The sequence below is a fragment of the Centrocercus urophasianus genome, unplaced genomic scaffold (genome assembly GCF_019232065.1).
Source record: "Centrocercus urophasianus isolate 14NV4802_14NV808 unplaced genomic scaffold, USGS_Curo_1.0 seq_225, whole genome shotgun sequence".
Classification (NCBI taxonomy): domain Eukaryota; kingdom Metazoa; phylum Chordata; class Aves; order Galliformes; family Phasianidae; genus Centrocercus; species Centrocercus urophasianus.
This window is the reverse complement of record NW_024884784.1, coordinates 1-14,626: the sequence shown is the minus strand read 5'-3', so window position 1 is coordinate 14,626 and position 14,626 is coordinate 1. Positions and strand designations below refer to the sequence as shown.

The 14,626-nt window shown below is 61.8% G+C and overlaps 2 protein-coding genes across 5 annotated transcripts; both read left to right on the top strand.

Annotated features, from left to right (window-relative positions):
• Positions 1-39: 39 nt before the first annotated feature.
• Positions 40-4,212, top strand: MSL1 (MSL complex subunit 1). 4 transcript variants are annotated; one of them, XM_042823895.1, is made up of 8 exons: positions 40-224; positions 815-1,038; positions 1,363-1,745; positions 2,497-2,561; positions 2,715-2,782; positions 2,884-3,008; positions 3,079-3,151; positions 3,234-4,212. In XM_042823895.1, exons 2-8 carry the CDS (start codon positions 836-838, stop codon positions 3,322-3,324), a joined length of 1,008 nt encoding a protein of 335 aa, XP_042679829.1. In that variant the 5' UTR covers positions 40-224; positions 815-835; the 3' UTR covers positions 3,325-4,212. The 4 variants fall into 4 exon arrangements, with proteins under 4 accessions (XP_042679829.1, XP_042679828.1, XP_042679827.1 ...); XM_042823894.1 differs by lacking the exon at positions 40-224 and having other exon boundaries at positions 286-1,038; positions 3,234-3,348; positions 3,841-4,212; XM_042823893.1 differs by lacking the exon at positions 40-224 and having other exon boundaries at positions 286-1,038; positions 3,234-3,348; positions 3,451-4,212.
• A 270-nt stretch (positions 4,213-4,482) lies between these two features.
• On the top strand, positions 4,483-13,410 carry CASC3 (CASC3 exon junction complex subunit). The gene is given in 14 exon segments (XM_042823898.1): positions 4,483-4,719; positions 4,926-4,953; positions 5,289-5,326; positions 6,780-6,938; positions 7,026-7,177; positions 7,479-7,655; positions 7,825-8,358; positions 8,360-8,502; positions 9,717-9,781; positions 9,973-10,087; positions 10,578-10,676; positions 11,272-11,486; positions 12,157-12,279; positions 13,036-13,410. Coding segments are annotated over 14 exon segments (2,127 nt in total). The 3' UTR covers positions 13,078-13,410.
• Positions 13,411-14,626: the final 1,216 nt, after the last annotated feature.

Sequence of the window (14,626 nt, the reverse complement as noted above, 5' to 3'; positions counted from 1 at the left end):
GGGGGGGGGGCTCTGCAACAAAACACATCTCAGGGTGTCCCGGGGTGTTTGCCTGCGCTGCAGAGCCCTCCGAGCTGCCGATCCTCTGCGCCCAGCAGGGCTGTGAATGCAGCTTTCTAATAAAGACCGCATCTAATTATGAGCTGCGTCCTCGAGCCCTCAGAGCGCTCGGAGGGGATGCGGCAGAGTTGGAGCGACTGCCATCGCTGCTCGTCACGTGCCAGGTTTGTGAGCCGATGCCCTGCTGCAGTGGGGATGGGCAGCACTGTTGGGCGAGAAGCAGCCGGGCAGCGAGGGGCCATCTTGTGCTGCTGGGGCATCTCAGGTCGTGCATCTGCACACCTGCTGTGCCCGGCTTCCCCATCATTAGCATCACGGGGCTGCGTTGCCTGCAGCACACAGACATCATCGCCCTGCCATGACTGGGCGCAGTCTCTGCTCTCAGCCTCCCCTCTCCAGCTCAGGAGAGCGAGCATGAGTTAATGATGGCACTCGCTGCGCGTAGCAAAACCTGCAGCGTCCCACAGCCCGCTGACCTTGGGGTGCAGGCGCAGCGCCAGGGGTCGGGTGCCACCTAGGGGCTCCTCCTGTGCCTTGGAAGCTCTCCATTGCCCGAGTTGTAAGGTAAAAGCCAGGACAGGCACAGTTTGTTATGGTCAGGAAATAGGAAGGCACTGACTGTGGTCCTCTGTGTCCTGCGATGGCTGAGCCCTTCTGCAGGCACGCTGTGGGTGCTGCAGGGTGGCTCTCACTGGAGGTATTCCCCTGCTCGCCCATCAGCATGCGTCTGAGCCGTGCTGTTTCTGTGTTCCAGCTCCTTGCGCGCATTGAGCGCATGGAAAGAAGAGTGCAGCTGGTGAAGAAGGACACCGAGAGAGAAAAACACAGGATTTTCCAGGGCTTCGAGGTGGATGAGAAGGCCGAAGCAGAGGCGTGTGAGAAACTGCCGCTGGAATGCCCGCAGGAACTGCTGGAGCCCTCGCAAACCCTGCAGCCCAAGCACTTCCCCTACGGCAGGAATGGGAAGGGGCATAAAAGGTAGAGGGTGCTGCGGGGCCGCGGGTGGGGAAGTGTGGGGCTCACCCAGCTGGCTGTGGGTTTCCCTTTCTCCTGCATCTGCTCCAGCCAGGCTTGCTCTCATTGTGTTTGCCCGTTCTGTTTGCGGTCCTGCTTTTGATTAAAACCCCAGAGATGTGTGTTTGTGGTGCCTGGCGCCCACACGCCTCTCCTGTGTGTGCAAGTGCTCTTAAAAAGCAGCGGTGATGCACCTGAGAGGGAAAAGTCTTGAAGCTGTCAGCGGAGCAGCGGTGTGCAGGGCTGGCAGCTGCGGGTGCTGCAGCTCAGCAGTCCTCTCTCTTGCAGGAAGCCGGCGTTTGGGAGCGCAGAGAGGAAAACGCCCGTTAAGAAATTGGTGTCTGAGTTCTCAAAGGTGAAGGGTAAAACTCTGAAGCACTCTCCGGTGAAAGAGGAGTCGAGTGGCTCTTTGTCTGAAACTGTTTGCAAACGAGAACTGCGGAGCCAAGAGACTCCAGAAAAAAACAGGTCGCTGCTGGAGACCCCGCTCAGACCCTCCGCCCCGCTGAAGGGCCCCAGCAGCCACCCCAAGGAAAAGGGCTTCTTCAGCGAGATTGACGATCTGCCCTACCTTTCCACCACGGAAATGTACTTGTGTCGCTGGCATCAGCCCCCCCCATCACCGTTGCCGTTACGAGAGCCCTCCCCAAAGAAGGAGGAGACTGTAGCAAGTAAGCGATGGAGAGCCTGCAGAAGGTGTGCAGGCAGGGCTGGCAGCTGGTGGAGCGTTGCCTGCCTTGGGAGCCCTGTGCCCTTCCCCAGAGCTGGCACAGAGCAGCGTCCCGGATGCAGTGGAGATATGGAGCAGATTGTCTGCGCTGCCCGAGCGCTCCAGGCCCTCTCTGGCTCGTGCTGCCTGTGCTGGGCAGCAGGGCAGGGAGCTCTGGGTCCTGCTCTGCGTGTGTCAAACCAGCCTGGTTTCCAGCACAGCCTGTGTGCCTGTTTGGGCAAAATGTGAAGCAACTTCCTGCCTGTGGTCGGGAAATGTGTTTCTGGGTTGGTGCAGTGCAGTGTGATGTGTTTGTTCCTCGCCAGAGCGCCTGGGCAGAATCCCTGCCTCCTGCTGGGCCCTGTTCTGGGTGTTTTCCTCCTAGCCCCACAGTGCAGCCTGACTTGGGGAAGGAAAAGCCCTGAGCTCTGTGAGGTGCCCAGCACACAGTGGGAACGGGGAGCTGCCAGGTTTGCTGCATTGCCAGCTGCCTGCAAACACTGGATAGCAAAATGTTGTGAGTGAGGAAGAGGCCTCTGCATTCCATCCCAGTGCCTCAGGTCTGCTGCGAGAGGCAGGGCAGCTTCCAGCCCTCCCCGTGCTGCCAATCCCAGAGCAGCCTGGCTGGAGCCTCCTGGAGCTTGAGACTGGTGGCGTAGAGTGAGCTTGCAGTGCCTCTGTGCTGGGTTAACATCTGAACTTTCCCCTTGCAGTTCCATCTTGGAGGGACCATGTTGTGGAGCCCCTGCGAGACCCCAACCCCTCAGACATCCTGGAGGTACGTGCGAGTCACGGCTGGCCCTGTGTGTGTGGCTGAGGTTGCAGCAGCCTTCTTGTCACCATCAGAACCGATGTTTGAAGGCACCTGCAGCGGGTGAGGGGGACAAATCAGTGCTGGGAGGAGCACCCATCTCCCTTTCTCTTTATGCAGAACCTCGATGACAGCGTGTTTTCCAAACGGCATGCAAAACTGGAGTTGGATGAAAAACGAAGGAAAAGGTAGGAATAAATGCAGTGCTGTAAACGTAGCCCCCGCTGGCCTGCATGGCTGCTGGCACCCAGCTGCAGCTCCTCACTGCCTACGGGTCGCTGTTTTCCAGATGGGACATCCAAAGGATCAGGGAACAAAGAATTTTACAGCGACTGCAGCTCAGAATGTATAAAAGGAAAGGAATTCAGGAGTCGGAGCCTGAAGTTACCTCATTTTTCCCTGAGCCGGATGATGGTGAGTGCCTGGCAGTGCAGGGAGGGCTGCCCGCCCTCTGCAGCTCTGTGACGCCGTTTCTCTCCCACAGTGGAAAGCTTGCTGATCACCCCCTACCTGCCTGTCGTTGCCTTTGGCCGCCCCTTACCCAAACTGACCCCACAGTGAGTACAAAGGGGCACTGGAGATGGGGCATCGCGGATGGGGATGGTGCTGTGGGGTGCTGAGTGCTGGTTCTGCTTGCAGGAACTTTGAGCTGCCCTGGCTGGATGAGCGCAGCCGCTGCCGGCTGGAGGTGCAGAAGAAGCAGACCCCCCACCGGACCTGCAGGAAGTAGCAGCGCAGCGGAGCCGGGAGCTCTGTACGTTGCTGAGTCCTTGCCCTCTTTGTTCTTGTTCAGGGATGGTTTTGTTCCCTCCATGCCCTGGTTTTGTTCTCTCGTTTTCTTTTCAACACGTTTCAGACTCGTCCCCGCCGCCTGTGCTTTGAGCTGGGGTTTGTCTCCCATTTGTGTTCCTCCCTCCTCGGCAGCCCTGCGTGCAGCAGTGGGGTGGGAGCCTCCTGTGGGTCCCAGCGGGTCTCGGTGTCCGTGGCAGGCATGGACCGGGCCCTGCCTGTGCTCCCTGGGGAAGGGCTGCGGCGGCGCTGGCCCTGCTCTGGTGTTGGGTCAGGAAACAGCGCTGAGCAGCTGCCCGAGGCTGAAGCTTCCGTCAGCCACCGCCTTTGTGTTGTTCCTGTTGAGTGGCTGTAACGTGGTGGGAGGAGACTTTTAAAAGGAAACGAAAACAAACTTTTTTTTCTTTTTTTTTTCCTCTTTTTTTTTTTTTTTTTTTTTTCCTCGTGTGTGAAATAGAAATCCTCAACGCACAACGTTGGTTCTTTTTTAATTTAAGCCTTCTGAGGGCGGCAGCGTGGCAGCGACCCGACCCCCCTCACACTGTGCCAGGAGGAGCCCCGTTCTGTGCCAGGCTGTTCCTACGGGCGCAGTGCTGGAGGGCGCTGCTCGCCGCTCCCCGCGGCTGAGCGGCAGGAAATGGGGAACAAACGTTAATTAAACGAATCGCCCCACCCTGCCGTGCGCGTGCGGCCTGGGCCCGGCCCGGAGCCCGCCCCGTGTGCCTGGGTCGCTGTGTAAATACCCCCGGTGCTGACTCAATGCAGACATTTTGTTTGTTTGTTTGTTCTGTTTTTGGTTGTTTTTTTTTCCTTTTTTTTTTTTTTTTTTCAATAAAAGCGGAAAAACAACGGCTGCGTGTCGCTGCCTTCCTTCCCCCTCCCGTGACCTCTGGCCTTTGCGCTGTCTCGCGCGTGACGTCACTTCCGCCTCCAGGCCGTGCCCTCGGCGCGCGCCCGCCCCCTGCCGGAGAGCGGGAATAGCCGTGGGGATCGATGGGAGGGCGCGCCGCGTGACGTCACAGCGCGCGAGGGCCGCCGGGAGCCGTAGTCCGTTCCCGCGGTGCCCCGCGGCGCCGCCCGCCCCTGCGGTTGCCCCAAGATGGCGGACCGGCGGCGGCAGCGCGCCTCGCAGGACAGCGAGGACGACTCGGACTCGGCCGCCTCCGACAGCGGCGACTCCGCCGCCAGCCCCGCCCGCTCCGGCTCCGCTTCGCCGCGGCCTTCGCACCGCCCTCCGCGAGGCGCCGCCGGAGCTCTGAGCGCGGGACCGCGGGGCCGCGGGGCCGAAAGCGCCGCCGGGGGAGGGGCGGCCAAAAGCGCTCCGCAATCCGAGTGTGTGAGTGGGGCGGGGGGGGCGGCGGTCCGCGTCTCTCGTGCCTCCCGGTGGTGCCGCGCGGCTCTCACGGTGTCACCGCTCCGCTGCGCCCGGCGCTGCCCGATCCTCGCGGCTCCCTGCTCGCGGGGCTCGGTTGAGCTGAGCTCCTGGGCCGGATGCTGCCCTTCACTCCCTTCTGCTAAAGCGCCTTTTTTCTTCCTCTTTAGGAAAGCGAGGACGGCATCGAAGGCGATGGTGAGTAACGGCTGAGTTACTGCGTGTGTTCACGGTGTGTGCAAAGGGAAACGGGGAAGGCGCTGCTTCCTGCAGTGCTGCGGCTGCAGTCCTGAGCATCAGCCATAATACTGCAAATGGGGGTGCAGGGGGTGCTGGTCAGCCCTCCCCAGGCCCACCTGGGTCCCCCCACGTAGGGTGGTGCTCCTCCTCAAGGGCTCTTCGTGCTGCTGTGATACCACACTACGTGGCCATGTGGTGTATTTGCTGGTGATGGCCCAGGACCCGGTGCTGCGATCACAGGGAGCTGTGCTGCTCTTCCTGCCCTGACAATGCCTCCTTTTTCTCCCCTGCAGCTGTGCTGTCAGATTATGAAAGCGCAGAGGACTCGGAGGTAAGTCACACTGCGTGTCCTGGTGGTGGAAGGGCTCTGTGGGGTGAATTCACCTCGTGTAGTTTTAGCACAACACTGGTTTGTGCCCTTCATTCTCATCTGCAGCAGCTGTGTCTGTCTCCAGGCTGCAGCTCGTGCACTGTGTGCGTGTTACAGAGCTGTGCTGCGCTGCAGCCATTGGTGTGAGGGGAAAACGGGTTCTCCAGGTGCAGTTCCTCCTCCCCCGACGGTTCTGTCAGGGCAGGGCGGGTGCTGCTGCACCTGTGCTGCTACAAGGTGAATGCAGGACAAGCACGTGGTCCGTTTTAGTCCTCAGACATCGCGTGGTGGGAGCGGAACGGCTAAGAAGGGTGTGGAAGAAGGGTGTAGGATGGCGGCTGCGTTGTAATTAGTTGAAATTAAAAGCTTAGCGCTGGGTTGGAAGCATCCCAAGGGGCATCCCTGATGTCTGTGTGTGGCACTGGGTCAGTGAGACGCCTGCATGCAGGCAGCTCTGCACTGCGTGTGCTGGGAGAACCTCCCCTGTGTGCTGAGCGCTGTGCTGGAGGGGCAGCCTCTGCCGCAGCCCATGGCAACACACTGCCCTGCGTTCTGAGATCAGAGGCATTTGGAGAAGCAGTCTGTTCCGAGGCAGGCTTTGTGGAGATCCTGAGGTGGACATTGGTTTGAAAAGAAAACCGCAAACTGAGGCGGATGGAATGGAAGCTGCCGGGGCTGTGCAGTGCTGGAGAGGCCGTGCCCTGGGCAGGAAGGAGGGGGCAGCTCCCCTGGGCGCCGCAGCCAGGCGGTGTTGCATCACCGGGTGCCAGGATGGCTCTGTTCCTGAGCCTAAAAATAATGCCATGTCTGGGTTTCCCCGGTGTAAACAAAAGGAGCGGTTGATGTGCAAATAGGCTGTGTTGAAAGAGAAAAATAGAGCAGCCTTCTTGTTAATCACACCGGGCTATTTTTAGTGGCCATCCCAAGCTGAGCAAGGCTTGCAGGCTCCTGGAGGGTGAAACGAGGTCACACTCCTGAGAGCAGAGAGCTTGGAGTGAGTCAGCTGGGGGACTGCAGGGAATGAGGGGCTGCAGTGGGAGAGAAGGACAGCGAGAGCCCGGCAGCGTGGCTGTCACCCCATCATGGAGCTCCCATGGGCTCCTGGGCTGCATGAGGCACACGTGGCACTCGGGGGCGGTGAGGGGGAGCTGCTCCCAGCTCTGTGCTGGCAGCTGTGGTTGTTTGGTCTGATGTCACCAGTGGCAGCTGCTGGGGAGAGACCTTGGGTTTAATCTTTGTCTTTTCTGTAAAGATAGAGGGGTAGGGAGGACTTTGGGAGCAAATCCTGTGCTGTGAAATGGCCAGAGCTGTCAAAAGCGGAATGGGAACCGACCTGTAGGTGTGGGGACTTTGGGAAATCACCAGGAGACCCGCTGCTCCAGGTGTGTGTGTGAGTAAAGCGGAGCTCTTTCAGGCAGAGGAAGAGGATTACAGCGAGGAAGAAAGTGCCAAAGTGGAACTGAAGCAGGATAGCAATGATTCCTGTGAGTCTGCAGCAAAAGCGGAGAAAGGGGATGAGAAACTGGACTCGAAAGGTGCCGTAACCGGTGAAAGGCAAAGTGGGGACGGGCAGGTAGGTGACATCTGTGTGCTCCCTGCTCTGCGGGGAGCTTCTCGCAGCGGGACTGCTGCAGTGTTAGGAGCTGTCTGATTTTGACAGGAGAGCACCGAACCTGTTGAGAATAAAGTCGGGAAAAAAGCTCCCAAGCACCTGGATGATGACGAGGATCGGAAGAACCCGGCTTACATCCCACGCAAAGGGCTCTTCTTTGAGCACGATCTCCGAGGGCAGACGCAGGAGGAGGAGGTCAGGTATGTGGCACCGCCCGGCCCCGGTGATGCTTGCAGCGCTTGTGACGTGCTGGGAAGGATCAGCAAAGAACTGTTCTGTTCTCTGGCCCAGCTGCCTGCTAGCAGTGTTCTGCAGGGACGTTTTGGCTTTTAGTTTTGTAAAAGCAGGGACTGGGCACAGTAAACACGAGTAGAGCCTGTTTCCAGTGGGCAGCTGCCGAGCAGGAGGAAGGAGAGGCGCTGCCTCCCACCCGCGCTCTGCCCTCCAAGAGCCACCATCCCTGGCTTCCTCACAAGCCGCCGTTCCTCCCCATGTGTGCAGGCCGAAGGGTCGGCAGCGGAAGCTGTGGAAGGACGAAGGCCGCTGGGAGCACGACAAGTTCCGGGAGGACGAGCAGGCCCCCAAAACCAGGCAGGAGCTGATTGCTCTGTATGGCTACGACATCCGCTCCGCTCACAACCCTGACGACATCAGGCCGAGGAGGATGCGCAAACCGAGGTGAGCAGCGGGCAGAGTGCGGCCTGCTCCTCGTGGGGGGCAGCCTGAGCCCTCTGCAGCGGGCTCTAAGCGGGGCTGGGGGGTTTTCTTCAGTCCTGGAAGTCGTGTCCCAGAGGCTCCCCCACCCCAGCTTTTGTTTCCAGTCCTTCGCACTGCTGTTATCCCTCAGGTTTGGGAGCCCCCAGCGAGACCCGAACTGGTCCAACGAGCGGCCCAACAAACCCCCGCGGCACCAGGGCTCAGAGGGCACTTCTGCTGCCCCACGAACCTTCACCAGCAGGAGCTCTGCGGGAACGGGGAGGATGCCCCCTCCCAGGAACTACCCGAGGGTGGGGGGCTACAAGGAAACCCGCCCAGGATACCGAGCTTCAGAAGCCGGCGTGCAGCACCCGTCCCGAAATGGTGAGCAGAGCAAACAGGAGAGCGGCTATCGAGCGAAGCGCGCGGAGCAGAGCCCACCGAGAGAGAAGTCACCAGAAGTGGAAGCAGGGCACGTCCACGGCAGCCCCGTCAAGGAGGAGGGCGCCCTGGAAAACCAGACCGACGCCGTGCAGCCGCCGCCAGACAGACCAATAGAAAAGAAGTCTTATTCCCGGGCAAGGAGGACCAGAGTCAAAGCTGGGGACGCGGGGAAGCTGGCGGATGACGTCCCTGCCCTGGAAGCTCCCGCGACACCAAAACCAGTCCAAGCTGAGGCGTCCCCCCCCGCCGGCAAAGAGCAGCAACTGGGAGTCGCCAGTGGAATCCAGCTTGGATGGACTTGAGCAGGAGATGATTCAGATGAATCTGACGGAGCAGAACTGGAGCCCGGGGCAATCTCAGTTCTTACAGCCCCGGGAGCTGCGGGGTGAGTGTGCGCCAGCTGGCAGCTTGGGTGCTGCTGCCCCTGCCTGGGGTCTGCAGCCATGTAGGTGGTCAGAGCTGAGCAGCGTGATGCTGTCCCAGCTGTGGAGGGTGGTGGAGACTCACAAGGTGGAGAAAATGCAGTGGGACAACAGGAAGGGACAAAACCGAACATAAAAATGAGGAAATTAAACGTTCTGTTGTAGGTGAACCGGGTTAAGGCTCAGATGGGCATCAGAGCAGACTCCTTCTCCTTACCCTATTTGTTAAGAATGGGGGAAGGGTCAGTGAAGGGGAAGGGCTGTGCGGGGAGCAGGCAGCAGGAACTTGCGGAGCTGTGTGAGTCACAGCCAGGCTCAGAGCTGGAGTTCAGAGGATAAAGAGCATTATGTGTGGTTATGGGTGAGGGTGATGAGTAACTGGGCTCCTTGGGTTGCTGCTGGGGGCAGGAGGGACCCGGCCTCCCTTCATCAACACAGGCATGCTGCAGGCTCTGAGCTGCTCGCTGGCGGTGCCGCTTGGCTGCGAATCCAGCGGTGTGGTTGCAGGAGGCCGATCTGCGCTGGGAAGTGGGCAGGCAGGCTGAGCAAAGGACCGAATTCTTGTGGGGCAGCCATTCCAGAGGTCGTGGAGACGTAATCATCCATTTGCAGAATTAAGGTTTTTACTGGGGAGAGTCAGAGTCCTTCCCAAGAGAAACAAAACTGGAGCAAGGAGAAGAAAGTGACCTGCTGCTGTCCTAAGCTCTTGAGGGTTGGGTCTGTGGAAGCAGATCTTCCTGCACACAGCGGTGTGAGCAGAGCCTTGCCTTGATCGTAGACCAGAGTGGGCAGGCTGTAAACGTGCCACCAGAGCAAGAGTTTGGAAGCTGATTCACAGCTGAGATGACGTGGTGCTGCTGGTGGCTGTGATGCTTACGCTGTCCCGTGTGGACCCAGGAGCAGGGCTGAGACCAGAACCTGGATTTCGAGCGGAGGATTTCTTTCAGGCAGATGTAAAATGCACTGAGCAGAGCGGATGATCGTGCAGTGACACAACAGCTTCTGGTTTGCTCTGAGATGTCTGGGATGGCAGTGAGAGAGCTGGAGTTGTTGGGAGGTTCTCACAGGGGAGGCGGCGCGGGGTCTCCTGGCGGTGGTGCGCAGCTCCCAGCACTGGTGACAGTGAGGTGGCTGAGAACAAATGCAACCCATGAGAACCAGTTTGCTTCTTCCTCAGGTATTCCCAACCATCTGCACGTGGGAACTGGGCCGCCCCCTCAGTTCAACAGGATGGAGGAAATGGTAAAGCACGTCGCTTATGGAAGCGGGGAAGCCGAGCGTTGCTTTGACCGTGGGCTGGAATAATCAGAGCGTGGCTGGGGCGCCTCAGCCCCCTCCCCTTTCTGTGTGCCGTGGTTCTCTGTGACCCACAGAGGCCGGGGGGGCAGTGGGGGCTCCCTGCTGGGCACCGACTGCTGCTTTGTCTCCCGCAGGCGGTGCAGGGCGGCCGTGCCAAGCGCTACTCCTCGCAGCGGCAGAGACCCCCAGTGCCAGAGCCGGCCCCCCCCATGCACATCAGCATCATGGAGGGGCACTACTACGACCCACGTGAGTGACCCCCTCCTGTCCCCTGTGCTCAGGCGCTGAAGTTGGGCTTTGTTCCCCTTCCTTTTGTCAGGAGCAGCGCTGCTTTGTCTCTGCTGCTCTGAGCCGCCCTGGGCTGATCTCGGTGTGCAGCGTTGCTCTCCTGCCCCAGGCAGGGGCTCCAAAGGAGCTGCTTTTTTTGTGAGACGTTAAAACTGGCCAGAAATCAGAGCAGCAGGGAGGACTGCTCTGCAAAGATGGGTTTGGAATTTATTCCGGCATGTAAAGTGCGAGAGGAGAAATTCCCTGAGCGTTCTGCATTGTAAAGGGAATAGGAAGCTCTGCTGTGGGAGCACGCAGCATCTGGGAGCTGGGTGGGCTGTGTGCTGTTCTGGTAGGAGTGGAGCTTGCAGCACTGCATTCGAGTGCAGTAACTGTAGGTGGCTTGGATCTGCGGTGCTGCAGTAGAACAAAACGTGGTGGGGGTTTTCTTACGCTCTGCTCTGTGTTGCAGTACAATTCCAGGGACCAATCTACACCCACAGTGAGAACCCGGCCCCGCTGCCACCCCAGGGGATGATCGTGCAGCCAGAAATGCACCTCCCTCATCCAGGTGAGGAGCACGGGGCGGCCAGGCCGGCTTTGCACAGCCTCTGTCCTTTTCTGTGGCGTGGAGGAGACCTGCTTCCCTCGTGCATTAGGGTTGAATTCGTATCAGTCTTCAGGGAGGAAAAATAGCCGTGCCTGGCTCTCGCAGGCAGTGCAGCCTGAGATCATCTCACTGCCTTGGCAGCCTCTGGCTGCACGGCCACAGTGCTGCAGGCAGCCTGGCCAGGCCCTTCCCCGGCAGCATGGTGTGGGGCTGTGCCAGCTGCCGTGCCAGGCTGGGTCTTCATTCCCTGCCGCTCGTAGCTCAGAAGAGAAAAGCAGAAATGAGAGCTGTTGGATTGGGGTGTTCTCCGTGCCGCCTGCAGAACCGTTTCCTGAAGTGGACGAGCTGATTGGGGCCGAGGCCGGGGGGCCGTGTGCTCTGCTCAGAGCTTCCCCTTTCCTTTCCCCAGCGCAGGAGCTGAGCTCCGCAGGCTGTAGGAGAAGCCTCTGCCCTTCTCCCGCCTGCAGCACGGATGGCGCGGCCTGCTGCCCTCTGCCCCCACGGCGCTCTGCCCCACCGGGACGTGGCGCTCAGCTCCTCCTTGTCGCTCTTTCAGGTTTACATCCCCACCAGCCAGCAGCCCCGATGGCAAACCCTGGCCTCTACCCCCCGCCGGTCTCCATGCCCCCAGGGCAGCCCCCGCCGCAGCAGCTGCTCGCCCCGACTTACTTCTCCCCGCCTGGAGTCATGAATTTCGGGAATCCTGGCTACCCGTACCCCCCGGGAGCGCTGCCCCCGCCGCCCCCTCCGCACCTCTATTCCAACACCCAGGTGAGCCGTGCTGCCTTTCCTTCCTGCCGGAGCCGCGGGTGCCGTGAGCCTGGGAGGGGGCTGCAGCAGCAGGGCTGCCCTCGGCGGCGGCTGTTTGCTGCCGTTTGCTTCTCTGCCGGAGGTGGGCGCCGGAAGGAACCGCCGCCACCTCTGTGCTTTGCTTTACTCGCGTTTGGGGTCTCGAGTGTGGCGTGGCTGTGTTGGTGGATCCGAAGCTAGCATTTTCCCCCGTCGAGCTGGGCGCCGTCCCACGGGAGGCTGGGAGCTGCTCAGCCAAAGGCATCCTGAGAACTGTTTGGATGCCCTCTGTGCACACCGGGAGCTGCCTGCTGCCGTTCCTCAGCGCTGCCCGGGCAGCCCTGGCTGTGAGCAGTGCTTGCAGGGCTGGCTTTTCCCGTTCCTGGCCCGGCTCCGTGTGAGCGGGGAGCAGCGCCCGCCCCTCCCGGCGGCAGCCCGACGTCCCCGAGGCCGCGCGCGAGGCGCACGGCTGACACGCAGCGGCAGGACGGAGCCCCGCAGCCCCGCGGCTTCCCGAGCTTCGCTGCTCGGATCGGAGCCGCCGCACGGGGCTGGGGGCGCGGCCTGGATCCGCTGCCGTCTGCTCCCCGCGATGCCGGTGCTGCGGCGGCAGGCGGCACTCGGTGCTCAGCGTGCCGCTCTCCGGCAGCAGGCGCAGTCCCAGGTGTTCGGGGGGGTCACGTACTACAACCCTGTCCAGCAGCAAGTGCAGCCCAAACCCTCACCGCCGCGGAGGACGTCGCAGCCCGTCACCATCAAGCCGCCGCCTCCCGAGGTACCGCCCCTCTGCTCGCCCCTCTGCTCGTCCCTTTCCCCGTCCCTTCTGCCCGTCTGCCTGCTGCTGTCCCCTGAGCTGTGTGTGGTGCTGCGGCCTCCCTCTCCCACCCGAAAAAAAATGTGTTGTCCCAAGGACGTTTTAAAATTGCCTCGTTGTTGACATGTCCCAAACCTCAGCTTCTCGTTGCAGGTGGTAAGCAGGGCTCCAGTTAATTTGAGTTTCTAAATACTTTAAATCTAACCCACGTAAAAAGTAAGTCGGAATTTGACTCTCGCTTTCTCTTTCTGCTCAGGGTAGAAAAAAAAAAAAAAGCTTCAGAGGGAATAAGGCCAGCACTGAGCTTAGGAGGCAGTGCCTGCGGTGGGAGAGCAGCGCCAGGATGCTGGCAGCACCCGGCACAGGCGGCAGCCTTCAAGGCTGCGTGGAGCCGAGAGCCGTTCCTCTGCTCCGGGGACGGGTTTCTCAGCGCAGCTCTGCTCTCTGTGTGTGCGCCCGAGTGCCACGTGTGTGTCTGCTTCCCTTTGTCGTGTGTCGCCGTGCCGCTGCGCCCCGGGTCGGGCAGCGCTGCTCCCCTGCGCCTCCCCCAGCCGGGAAGCGCAGCCGCTGGAGATCCGCCCGAGCGACCCTGCGGGGAGCCGCGCTCCGCGGGGCCTCGTCCGGGAGCCGGCCCTGGAGCGGGGGGGCGGCGGGGCGGGGGGCGGCGGGCGCAGCGCTGCGCGGTGCTGAGCCTCCGTCTCCTTTCTGCTCCCCCAGGACAGCAAAGGTGAGAAGGTGAAGGAGAGGAGCGGCACGTAGGGATGCGGCCGTGGAACCCCAGCGTCGGACCCGGCGGTTCTGCACCGGGAGGCCGCGTCCGGCTGCGATGCGGGATGCCGTCGGCTTCCGCTTTGCTCGGGGCCGTCGCCTCCGTGCCCGGACCGCCCCCCGGCTGCCGGCCCTCCTCCCCTCCCCTGACCCTCAGACGGCACCGGGGTCAGTGGCCGCGAGGTCTCACCTACTTCCCCCTTCTACTGAGCCTCCCCTTCTCCCTTTCTAGGATGTTCAACTCAGCTGCTTGATTGTGGTCTCTGTTTTTATTTAAGGAATGAACCGGCTCCTTCAGTAAAGCTGATTTGTTTCTTTTGGGTATTTGGACTCCGTGTGTCTGCCGTGCCGCAGCGCGACCCCCAGCCCTGCTCCGTTCTCATCCTCAATTCCCTTTTTAAATTAGCGAGCCTATTCCTGTGGCTGTAAGAGCAGCTGAGCTTCGCGCAGAGCCTCTGCTGCTTTTCCGGCACGGCTGCACCCCGGGCAGCCCCGGCCGCAGCTGGAGGCTCCCAACCCGGGATGCCGTGCACAGATTTGGGCTCGCGGAGCCTCCATGCCCGCTCCGTGCACTGCGGGCTTCCTGCTGCCCGGCCCTTCGGAGGCACGGAGCTTCACGGGCACCGCGCATCTGCCCGCACAACCGGCCCGACCGGGCGCGGTGCTGCTGGGGGCGGCGCCCGGCGAGTCCCGGCGCGCCCCGCGTGGGCTGCGGCTCCGTTGCCGCCCGGCTCCGTGGCTGCTCGGTTCCCGTCGGCGCTGCTTTGGCCGTGCCCGGTGGGTCTCGGTGCCGGTGTGGGTCGCGATTCCGAGCATCGCGGCCGCGGTGGCACCGAGCGCTGGGGAAGCAGCGTTGGATCGATGCGGAGATGAGGGCGGTGCGGGACCGCGGGGCTCCAATTCCCCCCCCCCCGGGCCGGGGCAGCGCGTGGGGGTGAGGACGGAGCGCGGCCCGTTGCCACAAGGAGGGAACCCACGCCCCCCAAAGTGCTCGTGGGGCGGCTTTGGGGGCAGCAGCGGTGGGAGAGGGGCTGTGAGCCCCGTGCTGCAGGGAGGTGGGCTCGTGGGGTTCTCTGCCTCCGTGCGCTCCTTCCTCCCACCCGTGGGCGCTCTGAGTAGAGCCCGGGAGCTGTGCCCCCCCAAAGCTCTCCCCCCACCCCACGGCTGCAAATGGAGGCGCATCGGGCGGGCAGAGCCGCGGCAGCTCCCGGCTCGTTAGGAGAAATAACAGCGCATTAATTATAACAGCTCCGCGCCAGCGCTGCCCCCGTCCCCGAGCTGCAACTGGGGCAGTGCGGATTTGGGCCGCGTTCCCCGTGACGCCCCCCCCAACCGTGCCTCGGTTTCCCGTCCCGACCCCGCGCTGAGGGTCCGAGGGGAGCGCAACGCGGAGCCGCGCGTGGAGGGGACACGCGGGGACACGGCTGCGTTCTGCCACCGCCCCCCGACTCCCCCCCCGCGCGGCCGGGAGTTGCCAGGCAACGAGGGATGGAGGCGAACCGCGAACAAAGCCGCAGCGGGAACCCCCCCTCATCCCCCC